Below are 24,684 nucleotides of genomic sequence, written 5' to 3'. Positions count from 1 at the left end.
TGTCCAGGTGCATCACCTTACATTTGCCAGTGCTGAATTTCACATTACGTATTTCCAAGTTCTCTACTTTATCAAGATCCTTTAGAATTTTAATCCTATCTTCCTGTTACATGAACAGCTGTGCTTAAGGCATGATCGGGGTTAAGACGTACGAGGAGACAAGAGTTCCACTCAGCAAAGTGCATTTATTAGGAGATAAACACAATGCGTTAAAAGGCAATAGGCAGGTTATGTTCTTTGGGTAGATGTGATATCTTTTATTAGACCAACTAAGACTAAGTAGTTGGAAAAAAGTTCTCTGCATGCTTTCGGGCACAGTCGCCCTTCAGTTATCTTGCTAAGCTGATATTGTGTCCCAGAGAGTGTTGATCAGAGAGTTGTTAGGGTCTGCAGGACAGCGCATCACCCCAGCAGTCTTGAAGGCATGTCCGACCACTCTGTCTACACCCTTACCTTCTATAAGCTTGCCTACTCTAATGCCTAAGCATGCTTTATGATAATTTCCCCTATAACCATTGCCTTAAAGCTTCACCTTACACTCCCGATTATGCTTCACTCATGTCCATACAAGGTGGTATTTGTTACATCTCTTTCTCCCCAAAAACAGGATTATAAATTTTAGCTTAACCTTAATCACCACAGAGTTGTAACCAACCAGGTGAGCTTAGAGCAGATAGTTGATAAACTCAACATTTCTAATTCAGTAGAGCCTTGATAAGTTTCTGGTACTTAATGATGAGTTCAGCCTTTGCCAATCTTTGCTGTGGAGGAGGGTGGAGAACTAACTGGAAAATGTGATTGGGCACAGACTGCTACTTTTTCAGCCTAAACTCCAGGGGGCTTGGTCGTTTGACAAGGTGTTTGTGTCCTTTGCAGGCTTGATCAGGACACTCCTATCTCTGACTCTGTCATTAATACAAAGGTTAAACAGCACCAGATCCAGAACAGATCTCTCTGGAACCTCACTTCAGACCTCCTGCCAATCTAACATCAATCCAGTAATAGTTACCCTTTGTGGTTATACTGCACCTAATAGGAATACTGTTTTGCCCACCTTTCTCTAGCTTACTGGTGAGGCCGCCATCAGAGATTGTGTCAGAGACCATACTAATGCCCAGGTGTGTTAGATCCACCATGTTCCCCTTATACATCAAAGCAGTGATCCTTTTTTAAAAAAAGAAACTAAGTTGTTCTGGCATGATTTGTTCGTAATAAATCCATGTTAACTGCTAATTTTCATTCTCCAGGAATTGAATGCTTTTTCATTTGCTCTAATAACTTTCCAGATATTGAAATAGGGTTGACTGGTCTATAATTCCCCTGATCCTCCTCCTCTTCCTCCTCCTCTTTTTAGATAAACACTACAGCCACATCCAGATGAGCGCAGCCATGTGGTATGGGGCGCTGCAGACACCTTTGTGGCGCCACATACCACACGCCCCCGTGTTCTCCATACTGCAAGAGAGGAGCGCGGAGCGGGGTTTTTGACCCCTGGATATCCAGGGAAGCGAACATCCATGCATGTCTGGACGTGGCCTATGTTAGCCTTTCATCTGTCCTCTGCTACCTCACTTGTCGTTGTAAGATTACACTTATTATTGCTAATGACCCCAAGATTTCATCCATTCGTCCGTTCAGCGCTCTGGGACAACCATCAGGACCTGGAGCCTTAAATTACTTTGAATTTGCCAACTGTTCCCTGAGCCCTTTACTTGTTATGCTCTGTAGTTCTTCCCCTTCTTTGTGTATCTTAATTTTGTTAGCCTCTGGTCACTTTTTCATAGTTTCAAAGTGCTTAGGGTCGGAAGGGACCTAAACAGATCATCAGGTCTGACCCCCTGCCCCAGGCAGGAACGGGTGCTGTGGTCATATCACCCCAGCCTCCTCTTGAAGACCCCCACCATAGGAGAGAGGACCACCTCCCTTGGGAATCTTTTCCAGAGCCTGGCATCCCTAACTGTAAAGTAATGTCTCTTGATGTCCAGCCTGAACCTTCTCTCTAACAGTTTGTGGCCATTATTCCTAGTAACCCTGGGTGGTGCCGGGGGGGAACAGAGCCTCCCCCAATTCCTGCTGGTCCCCCCTGGTGAGTTCAGAACTGGACAGAGTACTCCAACTGTGGCCTGACCGATGCTGCCTAGAGGGCAGTCTTTAATGAAGACTGAAACCTGGCAGTCATTTAGTGGCCTCCACCTTCTTTGCATCTTCAGTTAATATCTTGCCTTCTCTTTTGAGCAGCACACCTGGTTTTTCATTTCCATCTAATACTTGTAGAGCTCCGTCATCTTGTCTTTGATAGCTCTTGCCAGTTGTAACTCGTTTTTCCCTTGTGTTTTGCTAATTTTGTCCCTACATGTTTGTGCTATTCTTTGTATTTTTAATTAGCGACCTTCTCTTTCTTCTGTTCCCTGTATGCAACTCTCCTTCGATTTTCAGATAGCTAAAAAAAACTCCTGGTACAGCCTCTTCTTGCAGTTCTTATATTTTCCCTGAGGCGTAATACCTGAAGTTTTTCCAAACCTTGATTTCCTTTTGAAATTCTATGGATTTGAGCTCCCCTGACTGATCATCAGGTTGTCTTTTTAAAAGCAAAATACTCAAGCATGGTTGAAGAGACTGTTCATCTACCTATATTTCCATACCCATGTTGTTGTTAAATCTCATTGCCTCTTGATTTCTTGCTTAATTCAGCTTTTCTCCTAGATCCGCCCACTCTCCTGTTCCCTAAACCCGTGATTCCCAGTCAGAGTGCTGAAGCACACTGGGGAACCTTGAGATCCTTTCAAGGGTGCTCCAGGCTGCCGCACAATGTTAGTGCGGCCATGTTTGCAAATATGATTCATAAGATAAACCCAGAGATTTCAAATAGGGATCCATTGTGCAACAGAAAAAATTGCTTTATTTTTCTATAGTAACAAATTGTGTGAAAATCAATATTTTCTGTGAGGTGCCTTGATTCTCTCAAGGGATGCATTGAATCTAAAGCGGTTGAGAACTACTGTCCTAGAGCATTGTTAGTTTGCCAGAGATGGGAGCCACAGTAAAGAGCTTCCCACGCTTTTCCATTTAGGAATTATTTAGCACATTTTAACTTTTCCTTTGAATAAGACACTCAGGCCATATTGGTTTAGGCTAGATCTGCATAAATGAGCACTGGTCCTGAAGATGGGGCCTAATTCTTCCTTAGCTCATACACTTATGAGTTCTTCTGTTGTCTTCAGGTCATGCAGCTGGCAGGGCAAACACAGTATTTAAGATATGCAAATCATTTATGCAATACAAATTCCTTTGTGTGTTTTCTTTTTTGCTTAAGATGCATCTCTTGCCACCCTAGTTTTCCTAACTCAAGTCCACATACTCTCAGAAGTTGTTTTTCCATCTTTCTGTCATTTAACAAATTTAATCTTGCAGAAAAACTGAGTTTATCCTCCTCAACAGACGTCTGCGAAACTGGTTCTTGGACATCCGCAGGAATTAGTTGCCTAATTCATTTAGGCCTTTTTTGGTGCGTCAAAAGCCCTTTTGTAATTGCCTATCTGGCCAATGGTATTTTTATTCAACATGCCATCTCTACTTGTTTTATCTATACTTAATGTTATGGTAACAATGTGATAATGGTAACTTAATGATAAGTCAGGAAGGACATAGGGGGAAAATGGTCACATACAGCCAGCATTGGGGCTTGTCGTTCCTGTTACCTAGGTATGGAAATAATTGCCTAATAAATTTACGTTAAAAATTGGGCACAGTTTTAACAGTGAGGAATTGAAGGAGGTGGAAATCGCTTGCATGAAAATATTTTGGTCAATATATTTGTTCAGTGCAGAAGTATCAGGTTGAATTTGTTTGGTGAGTTATACCAAGGAAGTGAGTCTAGGTAATATAACAGCTTTAAAATCTGTGAATGTGATAAATCCCAATGATTACAGAGAGACCACACGTGTCAGTGAAAACTGATTGATCAAGTTCTCCCAGCTTCTACACTCATTTTTAAGATACTATGCAACAGATGTAAGCAGCAATTCTAGATCCTGGCTTATAATGGAAGTGAGAACCCTGATAAAAAGGGAAGAAACTACCTCATCAAGTGATTTGTCATAATAAGAAGCCACAGATTTCAGTTTTGCGTTTGGTATTGCCATTCCAGTTCAAAGTCATGGCCAAGTAGGACTGTGTTTCACTAATAGACTAATGGCTTTAGAAATGAAATGCCAAGGAGGAAATTAGAGCCAACATGCATCGTGAGCCAGCATACAGCATGGCTGGTTTTAATTGACACGGAAGATCTTCCATAGTAACGCTGTCATTAATAGTGCAGTTATCACTGTTTCCAGATGCTATGATCATGAACATTCAGAGCCTATGTGCAAGGAATATAATATAGCCTGGTCTTTTCCTCCTCTGGATTCACCCAGAGGGAAAGGAATGCTATCGCCACAGCCCACCCGAGCTGTTTTTGCCAGGAAGCGAAGGGCATGTGGGAGGAGTGCCGTTTTGTCACATCTGGGATTCCCTAAGAGCCCACCAGCAGAGATGGCTTTGAGGATGCACAGAATGAGAACATCCGCAGTCTGCTCCAGTCTGTATCCTTTCCCTTTGGTTTTTGTCTTCAGCTGGGCCAACCCCTGGTAGTGTGGGGAACTTGTACATGGACTCTGAATCTAGCTCTGTGTGCTTTTGTTTTTTAATGATCATCAGTATCTGTGCATATTCATTCTCATGAGATTATGGCAACAAAATCACTGCAAGACCCTAATTAGAATTTGTCAGAAACCTTACAGTTATTTGGGGGGAAATGTATTTCAATCACATTTCCACCAAAGAATAATTTTTGAGTATTTGAAGCAATTGCAATCTTCATGGTAAGCAGTGTGTGAAATCAGTGTAAGGACTAGGCAAGTAAAGGTGCAGAAGGGGATTTAATTATTCAGTGCGGTGGAAAAGCCCGCATCACAGCACGCTTAAAAGGTGGTGCCTTCTTCCTGCATTAAGGAAGGAATATCTACTTTGCCTGAATGCATTTAAAATATAAAGATTTTAAAAACTGGCAAGTCAATAGTCTTTCAGTTTTAAAATTTGGGGATCTGATTCTCTACCCTTAGGAATATCATCCCGTAGGCCCTGCGTTCCCTAGGTGTAAACCAATCTAAGTGTAGAAACACGCTCTAAGTCTTCTAAGTGTGCAAAACTACTCCTGTGTATTTTCACTGGAGCATCTGGGAAAGGAGGGAAAAAAATCTAACTTTTAGTAAGCAACATTTGGATTTCTAGAGAACTGTCTGACCACTTCAAAAAGCCATGAATTAGCTGTATGGTTAATGGCATATGCTTCACAAAGCATAGTGCCATGTGTCCTACTTTCATCTGGGAAATGGTAATTTAAAATAGTTAATAGTTAGGTATTGTAACAATTAATTTTGCCTACTATCTAATTCAATAGTGCTTATAAATAAATACAAAATTATTTGATTTCAGTTACCAGTTGAGCTTGCCAGTCACCTCTCTAATTTGTAAAATTTGAAGCGTTTCAGCCAAGCTGTTGCTTGGCTGAAAAATATCCACAAAGCGACAGCACTCCAGCTGGCACCCCTGTACATAGTATCAGCAGAAGGGCCAATTATGGAGTCAACCAGGGAGACTGGAATATTCTTTTTCCTTTCCAGATCAGATCGAAGACACGTTATTCGGTTCAGTTAGGGTCGAAAAGTTCATGCTTTCACTGTCTTGAGTTGATTATACAAGGAGTAACTCTAACTCTGTGCAAAAGGACAGAAGCAACAGTTTTGCACCTTGTAAGCCCTATTTAGCAGGGTGACTTTCATCCAGGGACAGCATCCTGGTTCATGGCATCTCTGCAGTTTCAAAGAAGAGCATGAGATTTAATCACATGATTCCCATTGACTTGTACCTAACAAGGGCTAAAGACAAAGGAAAAGGAAAATGGTACAGACGACCAAGTAACACGATTCATGAAAAACAACTAGAAACTGGCTGCAAATCACAGTTTGTGAGCTAGCCGGGTCCCAGAGCAGGGCCAAGCTGTGGGTCCAGCTGCTCCGTGGCACAAGCCCCGATTTATTTTTCACTGCCTTCAGAGCATTTGCAGGGCGAACGCTCTCACAAAGATGAACTGTTTTTGAGCAATTTCTCCAGTGGATTAGGCATAAACATGCTTTCCTTGGACATCAAATCTGTGTGTCGTCTTTTTTCGCTGTTTTTTTTCCTGTGAGGAAACCTAATAATGAAGGCCAGTAAAGAAAACTTCATTCTCCATTTATGTTTAGTCTAAGGCTCAGCCTAGGTTTGTGGGGAGTGAGAACTGCCTTCTGCTTTTAGGGGGTGGTATCCTCTTATGCCTAAGGGACAAGAAGGGAATCATTGGGTCAGCCTGAAGTACCCAGGGACCCTGTTCTCAAAGACCAGGGAAACGCAGGGTCTGAAGTATGGGGAAGTTTGGGGGGCTGAGCCCCCCATAAGAGACGAGATCCACCCCCTTGTAAGGTTTGAAAATCATAACCGGGGGGGAGGAGTCTCCAATTTTATTAGGGCATTGTGATGGACAGCCCAATTTTTTTGCAGACCCCCCACAAGAGTCAAAGTGTAATTCAAACTCTGGGGAATAGGAGAAGACTGGCTACTTACCTTGGTCAGTAATCCTGGAAAGTCCTACAAACAATCTACCCCAGCTGTCCATACCTCACCAATCTTGTACTCTGAACAAGCAGTGCGACTTCTCTGAATTTCAAAACTGCCCCCACCCCCTCCCCCCGCCCTTCCAAACTATTTACAGTTTTCCCCTGAAAAGCATCTGGTCCTCTCCCCCTCCAAAACTGCTCTTATAGAAACTTCCTGATTTTTTTTTTTTTAAGTGGTCAAACCCTCTTACATTTCTGAAACCCTCTTCCTGTAGCATTTGCCTTATTTCTTCCCTTACAAGTAGTAAGTCCAGTTTTTCCAATGAGATCTTATTAAGACTCTGTCCATACTGTAGAGCTAGAACTATATGCAGGAGAGGCATGAAATCCCTCTCTGCTGGATGAAAGAAAATAAGACACAAGGGACCACAGAAGACAAGACCTATAAGAAAGATAGTAGAGAGAAAATGTTGAGAGAGAGAGAGTGTTGACGTACTAAGACAACAAAATGTTAGAGATGGAAGTGGGGAAGACAGAGATAGGGAGAAGTAATAAGGAAAGTTGGGTTGGCTCAGATAAGGTGGAAGGGGACAGCAAGAAACATGGAAAAGTTTAACTGAGGCAAGGGAGAAGAAAACCCAAATAAAAGTTTTAAAAAGTAACTAGTGAGAAATAAAGGAAGAAGAGCTAAAAAAAGAATGGGAAAAAAGTCTTGACAACAGATGAGTGAAAAAAATCAAGTGAATCAAAACTAGCTGGAAGACTAGAATCATATATTAATGATAAAGATTGGTGGAAGGTGCAAGAATATATTGATGTGATGGTAGAAAAGGGAAAGAAGGCACAAGACAATTCAAAGGAGATCCTATTTGAGAATGTTGAAGCCCTTCTAGTTGCTTTGGCCACATATAGGTCCCATTGAAATGAATCAGAGTAGTTTGTGGTTGGTTTTAACCAGGGGTGGGCAATTACTTTGGGCGGGGGGCCGCTTACTGAGTTTTGGTAAGCCATCGAGGGCCACATGATAGGCAGCCAGGGGCAAATAAATATTAATTTTCTAAATTTTTAAGGGGCCCCATGGGCCGGATAGAATGGCCTGGCGGGTCGCATCTGGCCCCTGGGCCACGTTTTGCCCACCCTTCGTTTTAACAAATCTAACCATAATGTTTAATTTATTGAAATGTCAAGGTCAACCATTACAAGGCCAAATACATACATTAATAACAGTAGGTGGTGTTATTACTATTTATAATCGTGATGAGCGGTGATAGTTTTGCACACCCTTGGACTAAAATTAGCTCCTCGGGTCCCACAGCAGTGACTGAAACAGATGTGGGGCAAATAGGCATACCTTTTTACCTAAATGTGTTGGGGGGGGCGGTGGGGCGGTGCTTCTTTTGTTTTGCTTTTTAATTTTGTTATTATCTAAGCCAAGACGTATTTTTGTGTAGCTGTGGATTTGTATATATCACTGCATAAATTATGCACAGAATTCCCAACCACACTCAGCACCTATATCCGGGACAAGATTTTTAGACAAGCTCATTTTCTGTTTGGATACTGAAAAAGTGCTCAGATTTACGGAAGAGCTCAGCATATTGGATGTCTGTCCAGTTGAATACTGGGCTTATTTGAAAATCTGGTCTTATGTGTCACAAATCACACGTTATTGGGTTTTGAGTTCTTTTGAAAATCTGGTTCTTATTTTGGCACCTGAAAGGAAGCCGAGTTCTTCTGGAAATCTGGCTCCAATTGTGGGTGCTGAGCCCATGAAAATGCAACTCTGACCTTTTGAAAATCTGGCTCTATGGGTAAGTATATGCTAATTGTATCTGTGCTGTGCACTGGTATTGACATCACAGATATGTAGTACTGTGGATTGGTCTCTAAACCAAAGTGTATGTGCTGTCCCACATACCTGGTTTTGAATTCTGCAAAATGAAAATCTATGAAAATAGGACTAAGACCTGTTGAATTCTCTTAGGTCCTACTCAGTGTAAATGTAGAAACTAATATGGGAAATGTTCTGGTGTGTTCATGAGGATTTTTGAAGGCTGCTAGATGCATTTTTACCAGCTGCTGTGCAACATTTGAAGTAACCTCCTAAAGTAGTTGTGCCATCTTCTGAATGGGATGGTTATGATAGCCAGACGGGGCTGCCTGGGCTACTGTTCATTGGCAAAACGGGATTGAAGATGCCTAAATCCTCGTCATAAAAGGGCAATGCCAGTGCGTTTTCCTTCCCTGTACATTGAGCATAAGCTTGTTCCTTCATCCTACGTGCTGATAGACCCTGTTTTGGAGTATCATTTACAGCAGTGGATGCATTCAACGATGTGAGAACACTGATGAGTGGGAGCCTGTGACCTTCCACTTTCCATATGGAAAACATCTGTAACTGGCAAGGCATTTCTCTGTAAAGAAACGTGCTGCTGTTTCATACTTGCTTTAAAGTGTTATATAGGCCTGAGGTATCAACTTGAGTTTGTAAAGATGTTGATTATCACCAGACTCCAGACCCATTTGCAGAAATGCCAAAATAATCTCTACAAGAAGACAGACACTCGCATTTTATGGAGCAAAATGAATGCAACAGCAACTGGAAAAGTATATAGTAACTAAAATAATTCCAAAAATAAAAGAAACAGAGCCTTACCCTTTTATTGTGGCCCCTTAACTCAGTCCTCAGAGAACCCAGCTGATTGATGCCAGCGATGCAACCTGAAAATTAATGTCAATTACCCAAAACAAAATGCATATAAGTAATGTTAAGGGTCTTATTTAAACCCACAAAAGGCAGGAAATTCCAAGCTACTGTAGGGCTGGAAACCTGGACTTGACACTCCAGTCTTACCACAAGCCATTCTGCAGTGGAGAAAGACAAGGGAAAGGAGACGCTCCACCATTTTGATCAACAATGCAGTGGAGGCAGCACACCACTTCTGCGCCCTTTGTCCCTCCAAGCTTTACCAACAAAAGAAGCAAGTGTAGCATGATCCAGATTTAATTTCCCCCGCTCACCCTTTCTAATTAAAACGGATCTTGCTGATGAATGAACCCTGGCTGCCTGATCATTTCCAATACTGGTTCCCTGGTTTTGTCTTCCCTGTAATCTGAAATGAAGGTATTGCTGTCAGTGATTAGTGCATGAAATGTATTTGCTGCAAAAATCCTGCATCCTGATGGAATCAGCTTTGCACCCTTGATAAATGAACATGCAATAATGGAGCTGTTCTGGTGTCAGCATGCACGTAAACCCAAAAGGGCTCACATCAAAGAATTTCTTACTAAAGAAACTTTCATATAGGATTTAAATATTCAATATATGATTAAAAAAATATGGGCTCTGATATCATGGAAAGCCCTTGATGGAGTTACAAGCGGGTAATCCATCTCTCCCCATTCACAAGCCTATGTTTAAATGATTGAACAATGGCAATCAGCCAGAGGAATCTTGTAGCCTGGCCAGTTTGATGCTAGACAAATACCACTTGTAGATTTAAACTGAAGCAACTCTGCTGTAAGATCTTATGCATGAGGCATGTAAGAGCTCTTTTATTTAAGAGTATAGATTTTGCCATGATCGAGCAAAATAATAGTTCATCTAGACAAGTTCCTGACACTTCTTGTCCCAAAGATTTTGAAAGAAGGTGCAGGTTAAGTGGCAAATACTGTAGATGGAAGAGATGGTACAGCAAATGTTGAGTCATTAACTCAGCAGAATTTAGGTATGCTGTTAAGATGCTGGCAGAATTAAAAAAGGGGAAAAGACACATATGAAAAGATCACATGCAACTTGACCCAGACTTCTGAAAATGTTAGAAGGACACAGTTTCCCATCTTCTCAGGTGGCTTCCCCAATTTCATGTAGATACAAAGGGAGTGGCCTTCTTCACTTGAAACCCATCTCCCTTCCATCATATCATCCACAAAGAGCTAATTATCCTGAGTCACCAGAGGTGTCAAAATACCTACAAAGGCTTTTGACTCATTTTCTTGGCTCTCCTCTTTGTATGGGGTGTAACAAAAGACTCCTTTGTATCAAGACAATTGTTCTGTTGATCCTGCCTTGTGCAACGGCCGTCCAGGATTTAAGGTCTCTGGCACATGTAGATAATATGCCTCCGTACCAACCCTTAAGAGGTAAAGGAACTATTAACTTCTGCAACTAGTCACTCCACTGGTAAATTCAGAGGGAGGAGCCATGACCCTTGGAAAGACCTGCCAGCCCCAGGGGAGCTGGGAAGACTTCCATTTACCTTTCATCACCTGCACATGTACAGGGATGCCACCCACAACCTGGCCCTTGCCATAGTAGACAAGGACTTACTGAGTGTGTTTTTGTATTGAGATTCTAATTGTTGGTGTTAGGAGATGGGGCACTGATCACAAAGGTCCAATCAGAGAGTGGGGTCCTTTGACCCTAGCTGACTTCCTGCCCCTGGGGCAGGGGGCTGGACTTGATGATCTTCGAGGTCCCTTCCAGCCCTAATGTCTATGAAATCAGTCATTATCTGCAGATGAGCCAGTCATTTGTACGACTGAGGTTTCCTTTTCCTCCAATGTAGATTGCAGTTTTCCCCTAAATCTGCATTTTAGGATCATTCCATGACCTAGTGCTTAAAGATTTTTTGCATGATACGTACTTTTAATTACTTTGACATGGCTCAAAAAGTTAGTTGACCAATGCTAAATGCATTTGGGTTGCAGTTTGTAGTTTAAGGCAAAGGGATTCATGGGCAATATTGGAAGCAAAGCTTGCAGATTAGGTTAGTTGATGTCATTCCTGCCCCAGTTATCATTTTTTGGTATTTTTTTATTATGCACATAGTAGGTGCAATATTGTGCATGCAGTAAAAAGTGACACTCAGTACTTTTATTGAAGTACATACTGTAATAAAAAAAAATGGAATAATTCTAGCAAAGTAAAGTCTGATTTAAAATTTAATTTAGAGGTAGGCCAGAGCTGTGAAAGTCAAGCATGTTTGGATTTTGCATTCCAGTTCTAGCCCATTGCATAATTTAAAGGAATGATCTTAGAGGGCAGAACTGAATCCAGATTTTTTCAAACTTCAGAGGGAGCCAGTGATTCTGTTTTGGTTTGGGCCCATCTCTAATGTGAATGTTGCAGAAATATGGTATAATGTAATAATCTATCGATAGTGAAACATTGGCACGAATAAATACATTTCCTTTGCACTTCAAATCTGCTGCCATAAATGCTATAGAACTGCCTATGGAATATAGATTTGTTACCATGTTAAAACCTAATACTAAAATCTTAATCAGGGTCAAATATGACAGCCTTTTCTTAGGTAAAACTCCTGCTAATGTCAATGAGAGGGCTATTTTTCCCTGCAGGATAGATGCTCCTCTGCTTTTGATCAGTCCAGCTACAGTAGATTCCAGTTTTGCCTGAGTAAGGAGCGAGTAAACACTGAGTAGAGGCCTTAGGATTTGGTTTGCACTCATCAACCTCAGGGCAGGCTTCATTTTGTATGATTTTTAAGCTATTAAGATACTGGCTGGCATCCATTTGACTTCAGATTCCTAATATCACCAAATGATTATGTGTACATGATGAAATGAAAAAAAACAGGCATGTAAGTCTCCAAACGCACATTTCAGTCTGGGTGGCTGAAATGGCTCATAACATTCAATGCATGAAAATGGAGTGGATTGAATAAATTAGCAGAATCACAAAAGGAAACCACTATAGGAAATAGTTTTACACGTATAATCACTGAAATACTCTAGTGAATGTGTCAATCCGTACTAAATAAATATATTTGTTTATAGACATGCTCTGTATTAGCTTCCACTCTTTCACAGCACTTTGCCAAACAAAATCCCACTAGAAGTAGGATGTTCGCACCCGAGTAGGAGTTTCTTGGATAAATATTTTCTCTATATTGAGACCAAAACCACTTCTACAAATTTCAGACTTTGATTGAAATAGTATATTTCTTTTGCTTTTTTTATTCCCATCTCCTCCACTGGCAACCACTGATGCATTACCTTAACTCCTCTTACCTCCCACTGCTATGGCGAATAAGAGCCCCACTGGAAACAGAGTGCATCAGTCAGTAATGAGTGCTGTGCAGTAAGAACTGGCCGCACCCAAATGCCTTTGCTAGCAAAAGAGCTTGGAGCTTGAGAACAGGCATTTGCAGAATGGCTTTCTGCACTGTGCTATTGGATAGGTCCTTATTTTCCCAGTTAAAATGATTCACTGGATTAAAGAAAGAATACAGATTATACATCCTGAATGCACCATTCATTGAATCCGTTTGGGGGGGCAGAAACGTGTTGCAATATGTCTGTGAATGTCATGTTTCAATGTAACATGAAAAAAGGAGTTAATTGAGTCGCAAGAAATTTAGAGAAAATTTTCCTCTCCCTCACCCCCCACCAGATCAGTTGAATATTTAAAAAAAAACACCAACCCCCCACCCCAAACTTTTCCTCTAATTCAGTAGCTGCCAATTTCAGCATCCAACTCCGCAAATATAGTATCTTAGCCATAGGAAAGGGGGGGGGGGGGGGAACCTAATGAAAATAATAATTATTGTTTGGCACACTGTATTTCCAAAGCACTGTGCAAACATTAACTCTGTAATCAATCAATCCTCAAAATAGCCCTGGGTGAGTGATAGCACTCCCATTTCAAAGCCGAGGGAAATTGAAACACAGGAAAGTTAAGTGGTCTGTCTGAGGCCACACAGCAAGTAAGTGTCAGAGCTGGGATTGGAGCCCAGCACTTCCTGGCTCCTGCCTCGGTGCTCAATGCACTGGACCACACCGTCTCTCTTCCAAGCAAATTGCCTTAAATACACAAGCGGGGATCGTTAGCAATAATAACATTTGGGGTAAATTAAACTCTCTTTTGACACTGGGCAAACTGACAGGTCGAACCCCTCCTGCAAATAATGGAAATGTTGAAAAGCCCAAAGTCGCCTTTTGTGGAGAAAAGAGTCAGGCCATTTCATTCTGAATTAAAGTTCCCCCACCCGAGATGGTCTTGCAGTCGGAGGTAGATTTTCACCTGAGTGTCGTGTGACCAACTTGCAGAGCTGCGCCTTGAGTTATAGACTGCTGTTTTCCAGCTGTTATCATACACCCAAGTTCTTTTTCCCTTTGGGATGTAACCTTAGTCTCAGACATAATGAGCATGCCAGAATTTATTATTGCTGCAGTACAGTTAAAGCTAACAAGTGGAGGAATATCAGCAGAGGAGACACTGGCATAGTCTTTTTAGCAGGTCAGAAAGTGGTTAGGCTAGTTTAATGTAAGCAGGTAAAATTAAAAAGGGGCAAGGCCCCTGATGCCCCCACCCTGAATTCGGTGCAGAGGAACCAAAATAGGAGCAGTTGTGTTGGATCCAGTATGATCGGAGGGCTACGCTTCTGCTTGTGTGCAGCGGAGTTCAGCACCACTGGGGAGGTCTCTGTGCTGCTGCGGAAGAGCTGTTGTGGGCAGAGGAAGTGATCTTCCATGGCACTAATTTGCCACTGTGTCCCCCACCAGGAAAGGAGGGCTTTTCCCAAGGCTGGGGAAGCAGTGGTGGAACAGCAACACTTTGTGCAGCCTGAGGGCACAGGCCTCCTAACTCAGCCCAGCTGAAGACAGTTTGCTGGGAACAGGATGGGGGTGGGGAGGGTGCTGAGTGATGTGCAGAATCTGAGCAGGGTTTATTATTTTTTTATTGTGCTAAGCAATGGTTTTTTTTCTTTTACAATGCAGGAGAATTTCTCGTTTTCAGAAAAATAGGGCTATTAAAGTCGGTGGCAGCTATGGGAAGAGCTTTGCAAAAGTATGCTTGTTTTGCAGCGTGTACTGCCAAGTATTGTTTTACAGTTTCATTTTTTCCTTCTCTCTCTGTTGTTTACAGTACCCTCAGAGAACTGAAATGATGTTTCTCTGCCTACCAATTTTGTTCTTTTTTTTTCCTTTTTGGCAAATGTTGATACCCCACTCCCACATCCCAGTTTTAACTGCAACAGAAGCCATCATCCCTTTGCCTTACTTTTCCTTCTTCTGATTAACAGCCCAGCCCTGAGAACAGCATTTGTTAGTTAACTGCTGTGTTGCAAGTTATGCAAAATGAACCCCATGCAAGCCAAAGTCTGCTTGTGATGTCAGCAGGTTTGCATAGAAGTCACCGAAATCAAAATTTGACCCTTGTTCCCCCCCCCATCCCAAATATCCTAATGACCCCTAATGATGATTTTGTTTTTCTCAGCAATGGGAAGATGAGGTTAAAAAAAAGAAATGAGTCGGAATAGATAAGCTGGCTGACTTTCTTTAACAAAATTGGATCAAGTTCGCGTGCATGCCTGGGTGTGGCAATGCAGTTTTTGCATGATCATTGAAAAAGAGTTTACATCATTGGCCAATAAACAGTAAGCGAAGCCCAACACTGACTTCATTGGAAAGCATTTCATTAGCAGATCACTAAAGGGTGGGTTATCGCGGCACCTCTTCCATCACTGCTGGATGTTTGTTTGTGGCTGCCTGTGTAATGGGTGTTGATGTTCACAGTCCCACGTGTAGGAGACAGGTATCTACAATGGGAGAAGGTCCCATTATAGCTGGGGCATTATTAGCAGCTTCAACAGACAAGGGAAGAGCAAATGTGACTACTGAAGTTTTTCCTGACTCGTATAGGCAGTTCCTGTAGGGACTGGGTGGAAGGACAGTAGTGGCTCATTTCCAGTGAGATCTCTTTCTTGGATAAAAAGATATGACCATTTTTAGCACTGTCAGTCTGACACTATCATAAATCAGATGGGTGAGGATTCATAAATGCAGCATAAGGCACATTGTGGATGGCTTAAGTTTGTCATCCATTAAACCTGTGCACACTTGCCTACAATTATGGCATTTATTATCCATTATTTGTTCTGTGCCAACAGTATACTAAGCATTTTATTTATATGTGTATAAAATATACAGTCTCCTCCCCCTCTTTCTTGGAATAATATCAGACATCTGTACTTTGGCTACCGATTAAATATGGGGTAACTGAAGTAGAGATTTAAACGCTATTGTCATAAATTAAAGAGGAGGAATAACGTATTATGCTTCTTTTGTTATGTGTATGTACTTTTAATAAGGAGAGTCTGTATCCATGTAGGTTTATTTGGACCTAAACAGGAGCAACTAATTCTAAATGACAAATGGATTTTCTTCCTTAAACAGTGCTGTTTATACTTAGCCCCTTAAGTTAATTATTATTTTAATCTGTAAGTAAGCCGACACTTCTTTGCATGTGGTTTGACTAAGCAGGCTGGGGAAATTAGAAGAGTAACCTTTTAATCGCTTGGTTTTTGAATGTAGACATTTTTATGTTCAAAGCCCGATGAATCTGTCCAGAATGACTTGTTTGATATTATGGGGCTTATGAAATTTCAAAGTTAACATTCCACAAATAAAATGGAAAGAAGAAAAACGGGAAAAGGAGTATATTTAAAATTACACAATCTTTGTGTTTTATGGGTTCCAGGTTATTTGGAATGGAATGAAAGTTAATGCTACATCCTTTTTTCCATCCTGCCAGCCAGTATCTGATCCAAAAATGTCTCTTATTTAAAGGGCAGGGCTCCCTCCACTGTTCTTAAATAAAGGCTTCCACTGTCTGAGATCTAATCCTCCCTGATTTCTACAGTAACATGATAAGAATGCAGAGGGAGAAATATTTCATGAAAAAAAGTTTTGCATACAATTCCCATATCACCAGGAAGTTAAACTCATCTGGTTCAATTTACGTTTATGCAAATATCAGAAAATAGAGCAACATTACTAAAGGGAGGAGGAAGGACCAGGGCATGTCACAAACAAGATGTGCCTATTTGTATTTACGTTTGCTAACGAAGTTCAGCCAGGGCTTGCTCTTTGATTTTGGTGTCTCAGTCTGCTATTCCACTTTATGCATTATAATTAAATCACTTGCCCACACACATACACAAGGACAACAAGAAAGGGAGCCTTCAAACTTTTAAAATGTTGTTGAGTGTAACTTGGATAGAAGGCAAGAGTAATACAGAAATATACTGTTGTAGAGTGGCCCAGTGGGCCCGGTTCCCTGTTCATGGGAGTTGTTGTACCTCTAATGAAGTAAACAGAGCCGCAGACTTAAACCAGAAGACGATTTGGCACAATACAGTGTAGTATTTGTAAAGCTCATGGGGGATGATGGTTGGGCCCTAAACTTTTCACTTTTTAGCTCCAGTGAGGAATCTAACTCAGTTCACCCAACCCCAAAATTGTCATGTCTATGCATTTGTCTGTTCAGAATCAGTCTTTCTCTTCCCCTCTTTCTCACCATGTTACGGCTTTGAAATAATCCATCCAATAATGTAAGAGTTAACTAGAGATAGCTTTGGCCAGCAGTCTTTGGATTCTGAAATTTTCCCAAATTCGTGAGTATTGAGATTTTTGGGTTTGGCTTGGACCCATTTCTGTAAATCTCTGCTTCACACATCGACATTAAAAAACCCACTGGCTTCCTGACTAGCTTCCTGGTGTTGTCTTCCATTCTATGTCACCCTGGTCACTCAATATGAGGCAAGAGCATTACTTACCCTTTCAGCTATCCGCACAGCTCTCCCTACTAGGAGAAACTTGTATGGTGAAGAGACTAGTCACCGTTTTTTGTGTCAAGACATTTATTTTGAACTTAATTTCCAATTTGCCCTTTTAATGGAGCGTCTCTTCCTTTTTGCTGCTGGGCATCAAATCTACGTTGGTAATTCCACCTTATGCCATCTCAACAAAAGGGAAGGTTGTGTTGTTGCTTTCTCTTGAATGAGAGGGAACTAGACGGTGTTCTTCTCTCTCATGTCCTGACAACACACACAAATAATACTGTCATTTACAGTCCAAAAAGTATAGGTTAGATGACTTAAATTTGCAAAGAGTAGGAATTTCGAAAAAGGATGTCTTTGCTATTAACAAGGTCAAATATGCTTTTATAAATCAAGGGCTCAAACTGTTCGCAACAGCTGTTTTGGAGGATGTGTATGCATAGAGGGTGCATGATGTTATATCATGGTGTTAAGGTTTAATTGGCCTGAGTTTGGACTGCAATGTCACAAAGCTACAAGCTGGCTCTGTAAGTCATCTTAAACAAGGGAGAGGCCACCTCTTCATTTATACCATCCCGGGGCCTTGGTATAAAGTAGCTTTCGGGTCATATCCTATTCCAGCTATTATGTATCTAAGTAGAGTCCTATTCCAATGTGCTCAAGTCCCTGAAAAACCATTAACACATCTATTTTTTAACACATCTTCATCTTAATCTTAAGGCTAAGTCCTAAAAGCAGTGATGATGAAGAGGGCCCACTCACCTACCTTTTACATTAACAGTTTTTCAGGGACTCAGTCTGAAATGGGATCTTACTTGGGCACCTAATAGGTAAACTAAATCTTAATTTACATGAGAGTCTGTAGCAACTGCTTTTTTTACATGACACCAGAGTTTGTCTTCATTTTTTTTTATATAAATGTTATAGTGTTTTTTTTTTAAATCCCTTTCTCCATTATACCAAGACTGCAGCTTGCAGGTTCCTTCCGGTGACAGCCAGGTTGGGGAGTGCCTGCGGTGAGAGAGGTGCCTCCTGCTGGTCTCTCGCAGGGAACGGGCAAGAGAGCTACAGGAAGAGGTGGTGAGGCTCCAAAGCATCCTCCACCATGAGTTCATTGATTCAATACCAAAGCAGATCTTCGGGACTGTGGAGGAAGAACCACTAGAGAAGAGAGAGCACGTGCACTCCCAGGAGAGTATGATCTCTGGCAGCAAGCAGAAATGGTCACCTCCACCTGCAGTCATTCATCTGGAGAACAGACGTGCAGCCCTAGTAGCAGAGAGGGTGGAGGAAGAGAGGTCAGGCCTCACCAAGGTGGAAAGGATCGAAACAACCACCACCAAGAAGTGATGGGTGGTGGTGGTTCAAGACTTCCTTCTGCAGGGGATGGAAGGAGCCATCTGCTGACCTGACCTGTTGTCTTGGGAAGTCTGCTGCTTGCCTGGAGCCTGGATCCAAGATATCACAGAGGGATTACCGAGACTCATCCAGCCCTCTGACTACTACCCCATGCTGCTCATCCATGTGGGGAAGGGGCTGACCTGGAGGAAGAGCAAGCAGGAGAGGGCAAAAGGGCGAGGTGTTCTCACTGTTCCTGAGAAATTAGGGCAATCGACTGATTACCTCGGGTGTCTGTACGTGAATGCATGGGGCCTGGGAAACGAGCAAGAAGAATTGGAAGTCCTTGCAGAGTCACGGCACTATGACATGATTGGAATAACAGAGACATGGTGGGAGCTCGCGTGACTAGAGCACTGTCATAAATGGGTACAAACCGTTCAGGATGGACAGACAGGGGAGAAGAGGAGTTGTTGCTGCACTTTATGTGAAAGAGCCATATGACTGCTCAGAGCTCCAGTATGAAACTGGAGATCGACCTGTTGAGAGTCTCTGGGTTAGGGCCAGAGGAGGGAGCAACAAGGGTGATGTCGTGGTAGGGCTCTGCTCTAGACCACCAGAGCAGGAGCAAGTGATGGATGAGGCTCTCTTCAAACACCTAGAGGAAGTTTCCCAGTCACAGGCCCTGGTTCTCATGGGGACTTCAATCCCCCTGATGTACTGGGAGGGCAATACAGCAGTGCCTGGGCAATCCAGGAGGTTTTTGGAGAGTGCTGGGGACAACGTCCCAGTGCAAGTGCTGGAGCGGCCAAGTAGGCGCTGTGCTCTTCTTGACCTGCTGCTCATGAACAGGGAAGAATTGGTGGGGCATGTAGTAGTGAATGGCAAGTTGGGCAGCAGGAACCACCAGATGATTGAATTCAGGATCCTGAGGAAAGGAAGGATGGAGAGCAGCAGAGTAAGGACCGTGGACTTCAGAAAAGCAAACTTCGACTCGCTCAGGGAACTCATGGACAGGATCCCCTGGGACACCAGGCTGAGAGGGAGAGGAGTCCAGGAGAGCTGGCTGTACTGTAAAGAAACTTGACTGAGTGCAGGAACAAACCATCCTGATGTGCAGGAAGACTAGCAGCTCTGCAGAAAAGGACCTGGGGGTTAGGGTGGACAATAAGATGAATATGAGGCAGCAGTGTGCCCTCGTTGCAAGAAGGCTAACGGCGTACTGGGCTGCATTGGTAGGTGTGTTGCCATCAGGTCAAGGGAAGTCATTATTCCCCTCTATTTGGCACTGGTGAGGCCGCATCTGGAGTACTGTGTTCAGTTTTGGGCCCCCACTACAGAAAGGATGTGGACAAATTGGAGAGAGTCCAGCGGAGGGCAATGAAAGTGGTGAGGGTGCTGGGAGACATGACTTCTGAGAAGAGGCTGAGGGACTGGGTTTATTTAGAGAAGAGAAGACTGAGAAAGGATTTAATAGCATCCTTTAACTACTTAAAGCTGTGTAACAAAGAAGATGGAGCTGGACTGTTCTCAGTGGTGGCAGATGACAGAACAAAGAGCAATGGGCTCAAGTTGCAGCAAGGGAAGTTGAGGTTAGATATTAGGAAGAATTTTCTCACTAGGAGGGTAGTAAAGCACTGGACCAGGTTACCCAGAGAGGTTGTGGACTCTCCATCCTTGGAGGTTTTTAAGACCTGGGTAGACAAAGCCTTGCCTGGGATGATCTAGTTGGGGATGGTCCTGCTTTGAGCAGCGGGTTCGACTAGATGCGACTTCCTGAGGTCCCTTCAACCCTCATTTTCCATGATTCTCTGATTATTTTTCATGTCTTTTGGCAAATAAAGATGTCCTCTTTAGTACCCTGAATTCGGTAACCTTTATGTTAGGGGTAAATGTTATTACTTAGATACCGGTATAATAGTTTTCTTGTGCATAACAACTTTGAGAGATTAAAGTTTGTATTTTGTAATGCATCAGGGCTTGGAAGATGTTCTGTCTTGCTATGGAGAGTCGATATCTTTACTGCTGCAGATGACCCATTTCTGAAATGCTTGTTTGAGGGGAGGTTGAAGGTAAAGCCTGCTTTTTAGAGAAGACACTTTGAGGCTGTTAAGGATTATAGGCATTGCCTCTTACATGAGTTATTCAATAAAATGTTCATATATGAGAGTCACTTCCTCCAGCTCTGGAAGGCAAAATGTTTTGTTTTCATTCTCACCAAGGTCCAAAATGGCTGAAGGAATTTTGTTCAGCCTTTCCAAAAAAATTCAACTTTGGGCAGAGATTAAAAGCAAGGAAACTTTCAGCCCAAGGGTGAAGGTTCCAGTAAGCTATGAGTATGCGAGAACAGGGAGTTCAGTAGGAAATGCTTTGCAATCCTAACTATAGCAGGCATGAGCTATAATGTATTGCTAAATATAGATGAGTGGGAGTGTTCTGCTTTAAGACGGTGGTGTCCTTCCAGCCTTGAAATTTGCTCCTAAAATGACCTTTTCTGGGGTATAGGGAACCATCTAATATTGCCCATGTTGGAAATGTTTAAGCTTGATTATTTCCCAGGTGAGCTCAGCCAAGCCCAAATTTGCACCTCAGCCAAAAAATCCTTTCCCAAACAGGGCAGAATTCAATCATTTATCTTTAATGTGAATCCAACTTTATACTCAGGTCCATTTATCTCAATGTAAACTGCGCAGTAGCCCTAAATATTATATTTGTATGTTAAAGGTTGTCCCTGTGGTTATAAACTGTAAAAATATCGAGGTCAAGGAGGCAAAGGCATTATTTTTGCACGGACATCAAAATGCCAGCCATAATAGTTTGGGCAGGCTGCAGATCCAAATTCCCTTGGACTCTCTAGTTGTGGTTGTATGGATATATCGAATCCTTCTTTTAAAGTTATTGTCTAGCCTATTTTTGTGCATTTCATATTTGGGTACAGAGTTTTTGTTTGGCTTTTGTTTTGTGGTGGTATTGTCATGTCTGATGGCTGGCTGCCCATCCTACGAGCTAATATTGCACCCTTTGACTTTAATACTATATACAGTTTAATCTATACATTGAAATATGATGTTTATATAAAGGGTGTTATAGCATATAGCGTGTATGGTTTCTCTTTGCATATTCAGTGCGTCTGAAAATTACTCTCTCTCTGTATATGATGGTTGTTTTTACACATATATTTGATTAAAATTCAGTATAAACATAATTTCAATCCAAAAGTTATTTGAGGCTCTTTCTTGCACTGTGTTAACACTGTTCTTCAGTTTCTAGTTCCAAAGAGGGGAAAATTGGTTGCACAAAAATGAATAAGGAAATTTAATTCAGAAAAATATATGCATAGTAGTACGAGGGTACAAATGGATATGCACAACTAAAGAACTAAAGGGAATTAAACATTAAAGCAATGCCTTGCTAAACATTTTAGGCTCCAAATTCAGATTTTGTCAAAACCTGGTAAATGCCAAATCATTCTGTTAAATGTATTGGGGTGCCTCTACATTCGAACAGGTGTAACTGAGATTGCAGTCTTCTCCAAGTTTTCCAAAACTAAAAATAATAAAATATCTCCACAATTTATTTTAAAAAATAATTAAAATATTGGGGGGGGGAATAAAAGTATTTCTCAGCAGTTTCTGATCACCCACATTTCAGTATTCTGCACTATACCCTTTTCAGATTTTCTTCTGAAGCATTTCTGTTCTGTAGTTTTACTATCAGAGGTAGTACATTATACCAGATAATCTGTTTATATATGGCAGTTCTGATGTGGTTCCGAAAATGAACCGAGGGATCGTTTATACATGGTGAAATCTGCCAGTCTATTTTCATTTTCCAAGCTGAGTCATAAGAAGAAAGTGAACCAACAATATATAATGGGGGAAGATGTTCCAAATCTCTTCATTTTGATGATATTATTAGCATCACAAATAGAGAAATATTTCATAGCATTATGATTTTAAACCTGACAGCCTCCCATTAAAATTTGTGGTTTTAGTTTTTCTGGTAAAAGACAAATAACTTCCTGCATTAATTCAGGGGAGACGTTTAAATTGCATGGAAAATATTTTAGTAAGATAGTGACATGGTATCGTTAAAATTCTACTTCTCAACCACTGTTTAACTCTCCCACTTCTTTATCATTGGGAAGACTCGATCTGAGGTTACATTATATGGGAGATCAAAGTTTTCTGTACTGCACAGAATGCCTTAGTTCAATATAGGTCGGGGGGAAAATACACTAGTGTCTGTTTACATAGCTTTTGGCCCAGGCTATAAATTAGAATTGGAAAAGCTGTAAAGAGTCAGTAATTTATAGGCTATTAAGATACTTAGGTTAGAAGTAATTCTTGAACATAGTGAATGGAGAACACATGCTTTTAAAGGACAAACAGATTCAGCATAATAATATATTTTGGGCCCTGTTTATTTTGTAGACAATTAACAAAATAGGATGTCATATTTTTGCATATCTGTTGCTCTCCTGAAATAGAATCACTAACCACTTGTTAACCACATTGATTTTTTAATAGACAAAGTGGTTGCCTATAGCTTCCCCACCAGAAATGTTCAGATTAAGCACACTATTAGATTGCAGCCAGAATCGTCTCCAGAACAGAAAGAAAGCCTCGCCTTCCTCTCTGCCTTTCCCCTTGTTTGAGTTGATGTGATAATTCATTACAGATTTTCTCTTTCTTTGACAGAGTGCCTACCGCAGAAATGGGATGACTTTTCTAGCCTGCTAATATGGATGTGGCTGAGGCAACAGGAAAGACACTGTTATATTAAGGTGATTTTCTTTTCCCCTCCGTGGAGGGGGAAAAAACCCCATGAGCTCTAATGTCCCTGTGTACCAGTGAGTGGGCTGGTTTGTTGTGACTATCTGCTGGCTGACTCCGTCTCTCTTTCCAGCCCCCTCAATCGTTATTCTTGTTTACTAGCTGGAACATTTAGCTAATTAATGGCAGGATGTTTGGGATAGTGTGTAGGTGGACAAGAATGCAGATCGCACAATTTTTAAATTTGCAGTGGTCTCACTGCTATCACCAGCATAGAAAGTACAGTGTCACCTCCTCCCCTCCCCCCCGCCAAGTCTGTATGTTTTAATTGAGATATTTTGTAAAGGTGTTGGGCAAAAAGAGGTCAAAGATTATTTCTGCTTTCCTTGTGTTTTATAAAATGTAAGAACAGCATTTTCGTGCATGTATTTGTCTCAAATCCTCTTCAGACAGTGCTAAGACACTAGAACCAAGTGTATCCAACCCAAGAATATTTTAGTGAGCAGCACGCAGAAGTGCAGGTATGAACCAAGTTCAGATAAGGAGGTTTTTCAAATAAAAGGATTCGGGTAAATAGGATCTTAGTGTTTCTGTTGAATATTACTGTATTTGCAATCCCAGGGAGTGGCTGTCAACATCTCAGCATTCACCAGATTGAAACACTGATGTCATCGTGAAGCTTTCCAGTCACTATGGGGCATTGGGTCATCTTAAGGCACTTATGGACCTGAGTAGTCCTCTTGATAGCAATGGGACTAGACAAGTGCTTAAAGTTTCACACCTGCTTAAGTTCTTTATTGGGAGGACCCAAATCTGCTGCCGTTGATGTCAATGATAACATTTTCATTGGATTCAATGGTTGAAGAACATGCCACCACCCTTTTTTTTTTTAATCCTGTTTTTCCACTAGGTTTTTCTTTATTGTTTGTTTGTTTTTAAATCTTGAGTCTTCCCTTGATGCCTCTCGCCTCCTTCACTCTTCCAGGCTTTGCTTTCCTCGTGAGGACATTCATTTCTTCCCATGACAACTGTACAAAGATAGAACTAACCACAGAGATGCTCAAACAGGCAAAAAGGCACCGATCCCAATCCTCCATCAGGATCTACCAGTGTCTACAAGGGCATTTCCCTGGCCCAGGGGTCTGTTTCCAATCCCAGAGTTGGGGGAGGTTTTGGGGGGGAGTCCACAGAAACTTTAGACTTGAGAGATCAGAGAGATAACTGACTCTATTACTTCTTTACAGTATGGCCATCTATTCCCATTCCTCCTTTATACTGTTTTTAGCTGTATATGTTTTCATTGCCCTGCACTCCTGAACCCACTTCTGAAAACTAAAAAAAAAAAAAAAA

At 41.7% G+C, this 24,684-nt stretch overlaps 1 protein-coding gene across 3 annotated transcripts in view; it reads left to right on the top strand.

Annotated features, from left to right (window-relative positions):
- The window catches only part of SUPT3H (SPT3 homolog, SAGA and STAGA complex component), a 496,504-nt gene extending 471,832 nt beyond the window's left edge, over positions 1–24,672 (top strand). For 2 of the 3 annotated variants that reach the window (XM_019520970.1, XM_019520969.1), the window contains exons 12-13: positions 23,260–23,345; positions 23,956–24,672. In XM_019520970.1, coding sequence (XP_019376515.1) covers positions 23,260–23,301 — 42 coding nt within the window. In that variant the 3' untranslated portion in view covers positions 23,302–23,345; positions 23,956–24,672. The remainder of the gene's footprint in view (positions 1–23,259; positions 23,346–23,955) is intronic. The other variant, XM_019520971.1, reaches the window with a different exon arrangement.
- The last annotated feature ends 12 nt before the right edge of the window (positions 24,673–24,684 follow it).

Source organism: Gavialis gangeticus, unplaced genomic scaffold, assembly GCF_001723915.1.
Source record: "Gavialis gangeticus isolate Ggan-Ray unplaced genomic scaffold, GavGan_comp1, whole genome shotgun sequence".
NCBI classification, from domain to species: Eukaryota; Metazoa; Chordata; order Crocodylia; family Gavialidae; genus Gavialis; species Gavialis gangeticus.
This window is presented reverse-complemented; position numbering and strand designations above follow the sequence as displayed.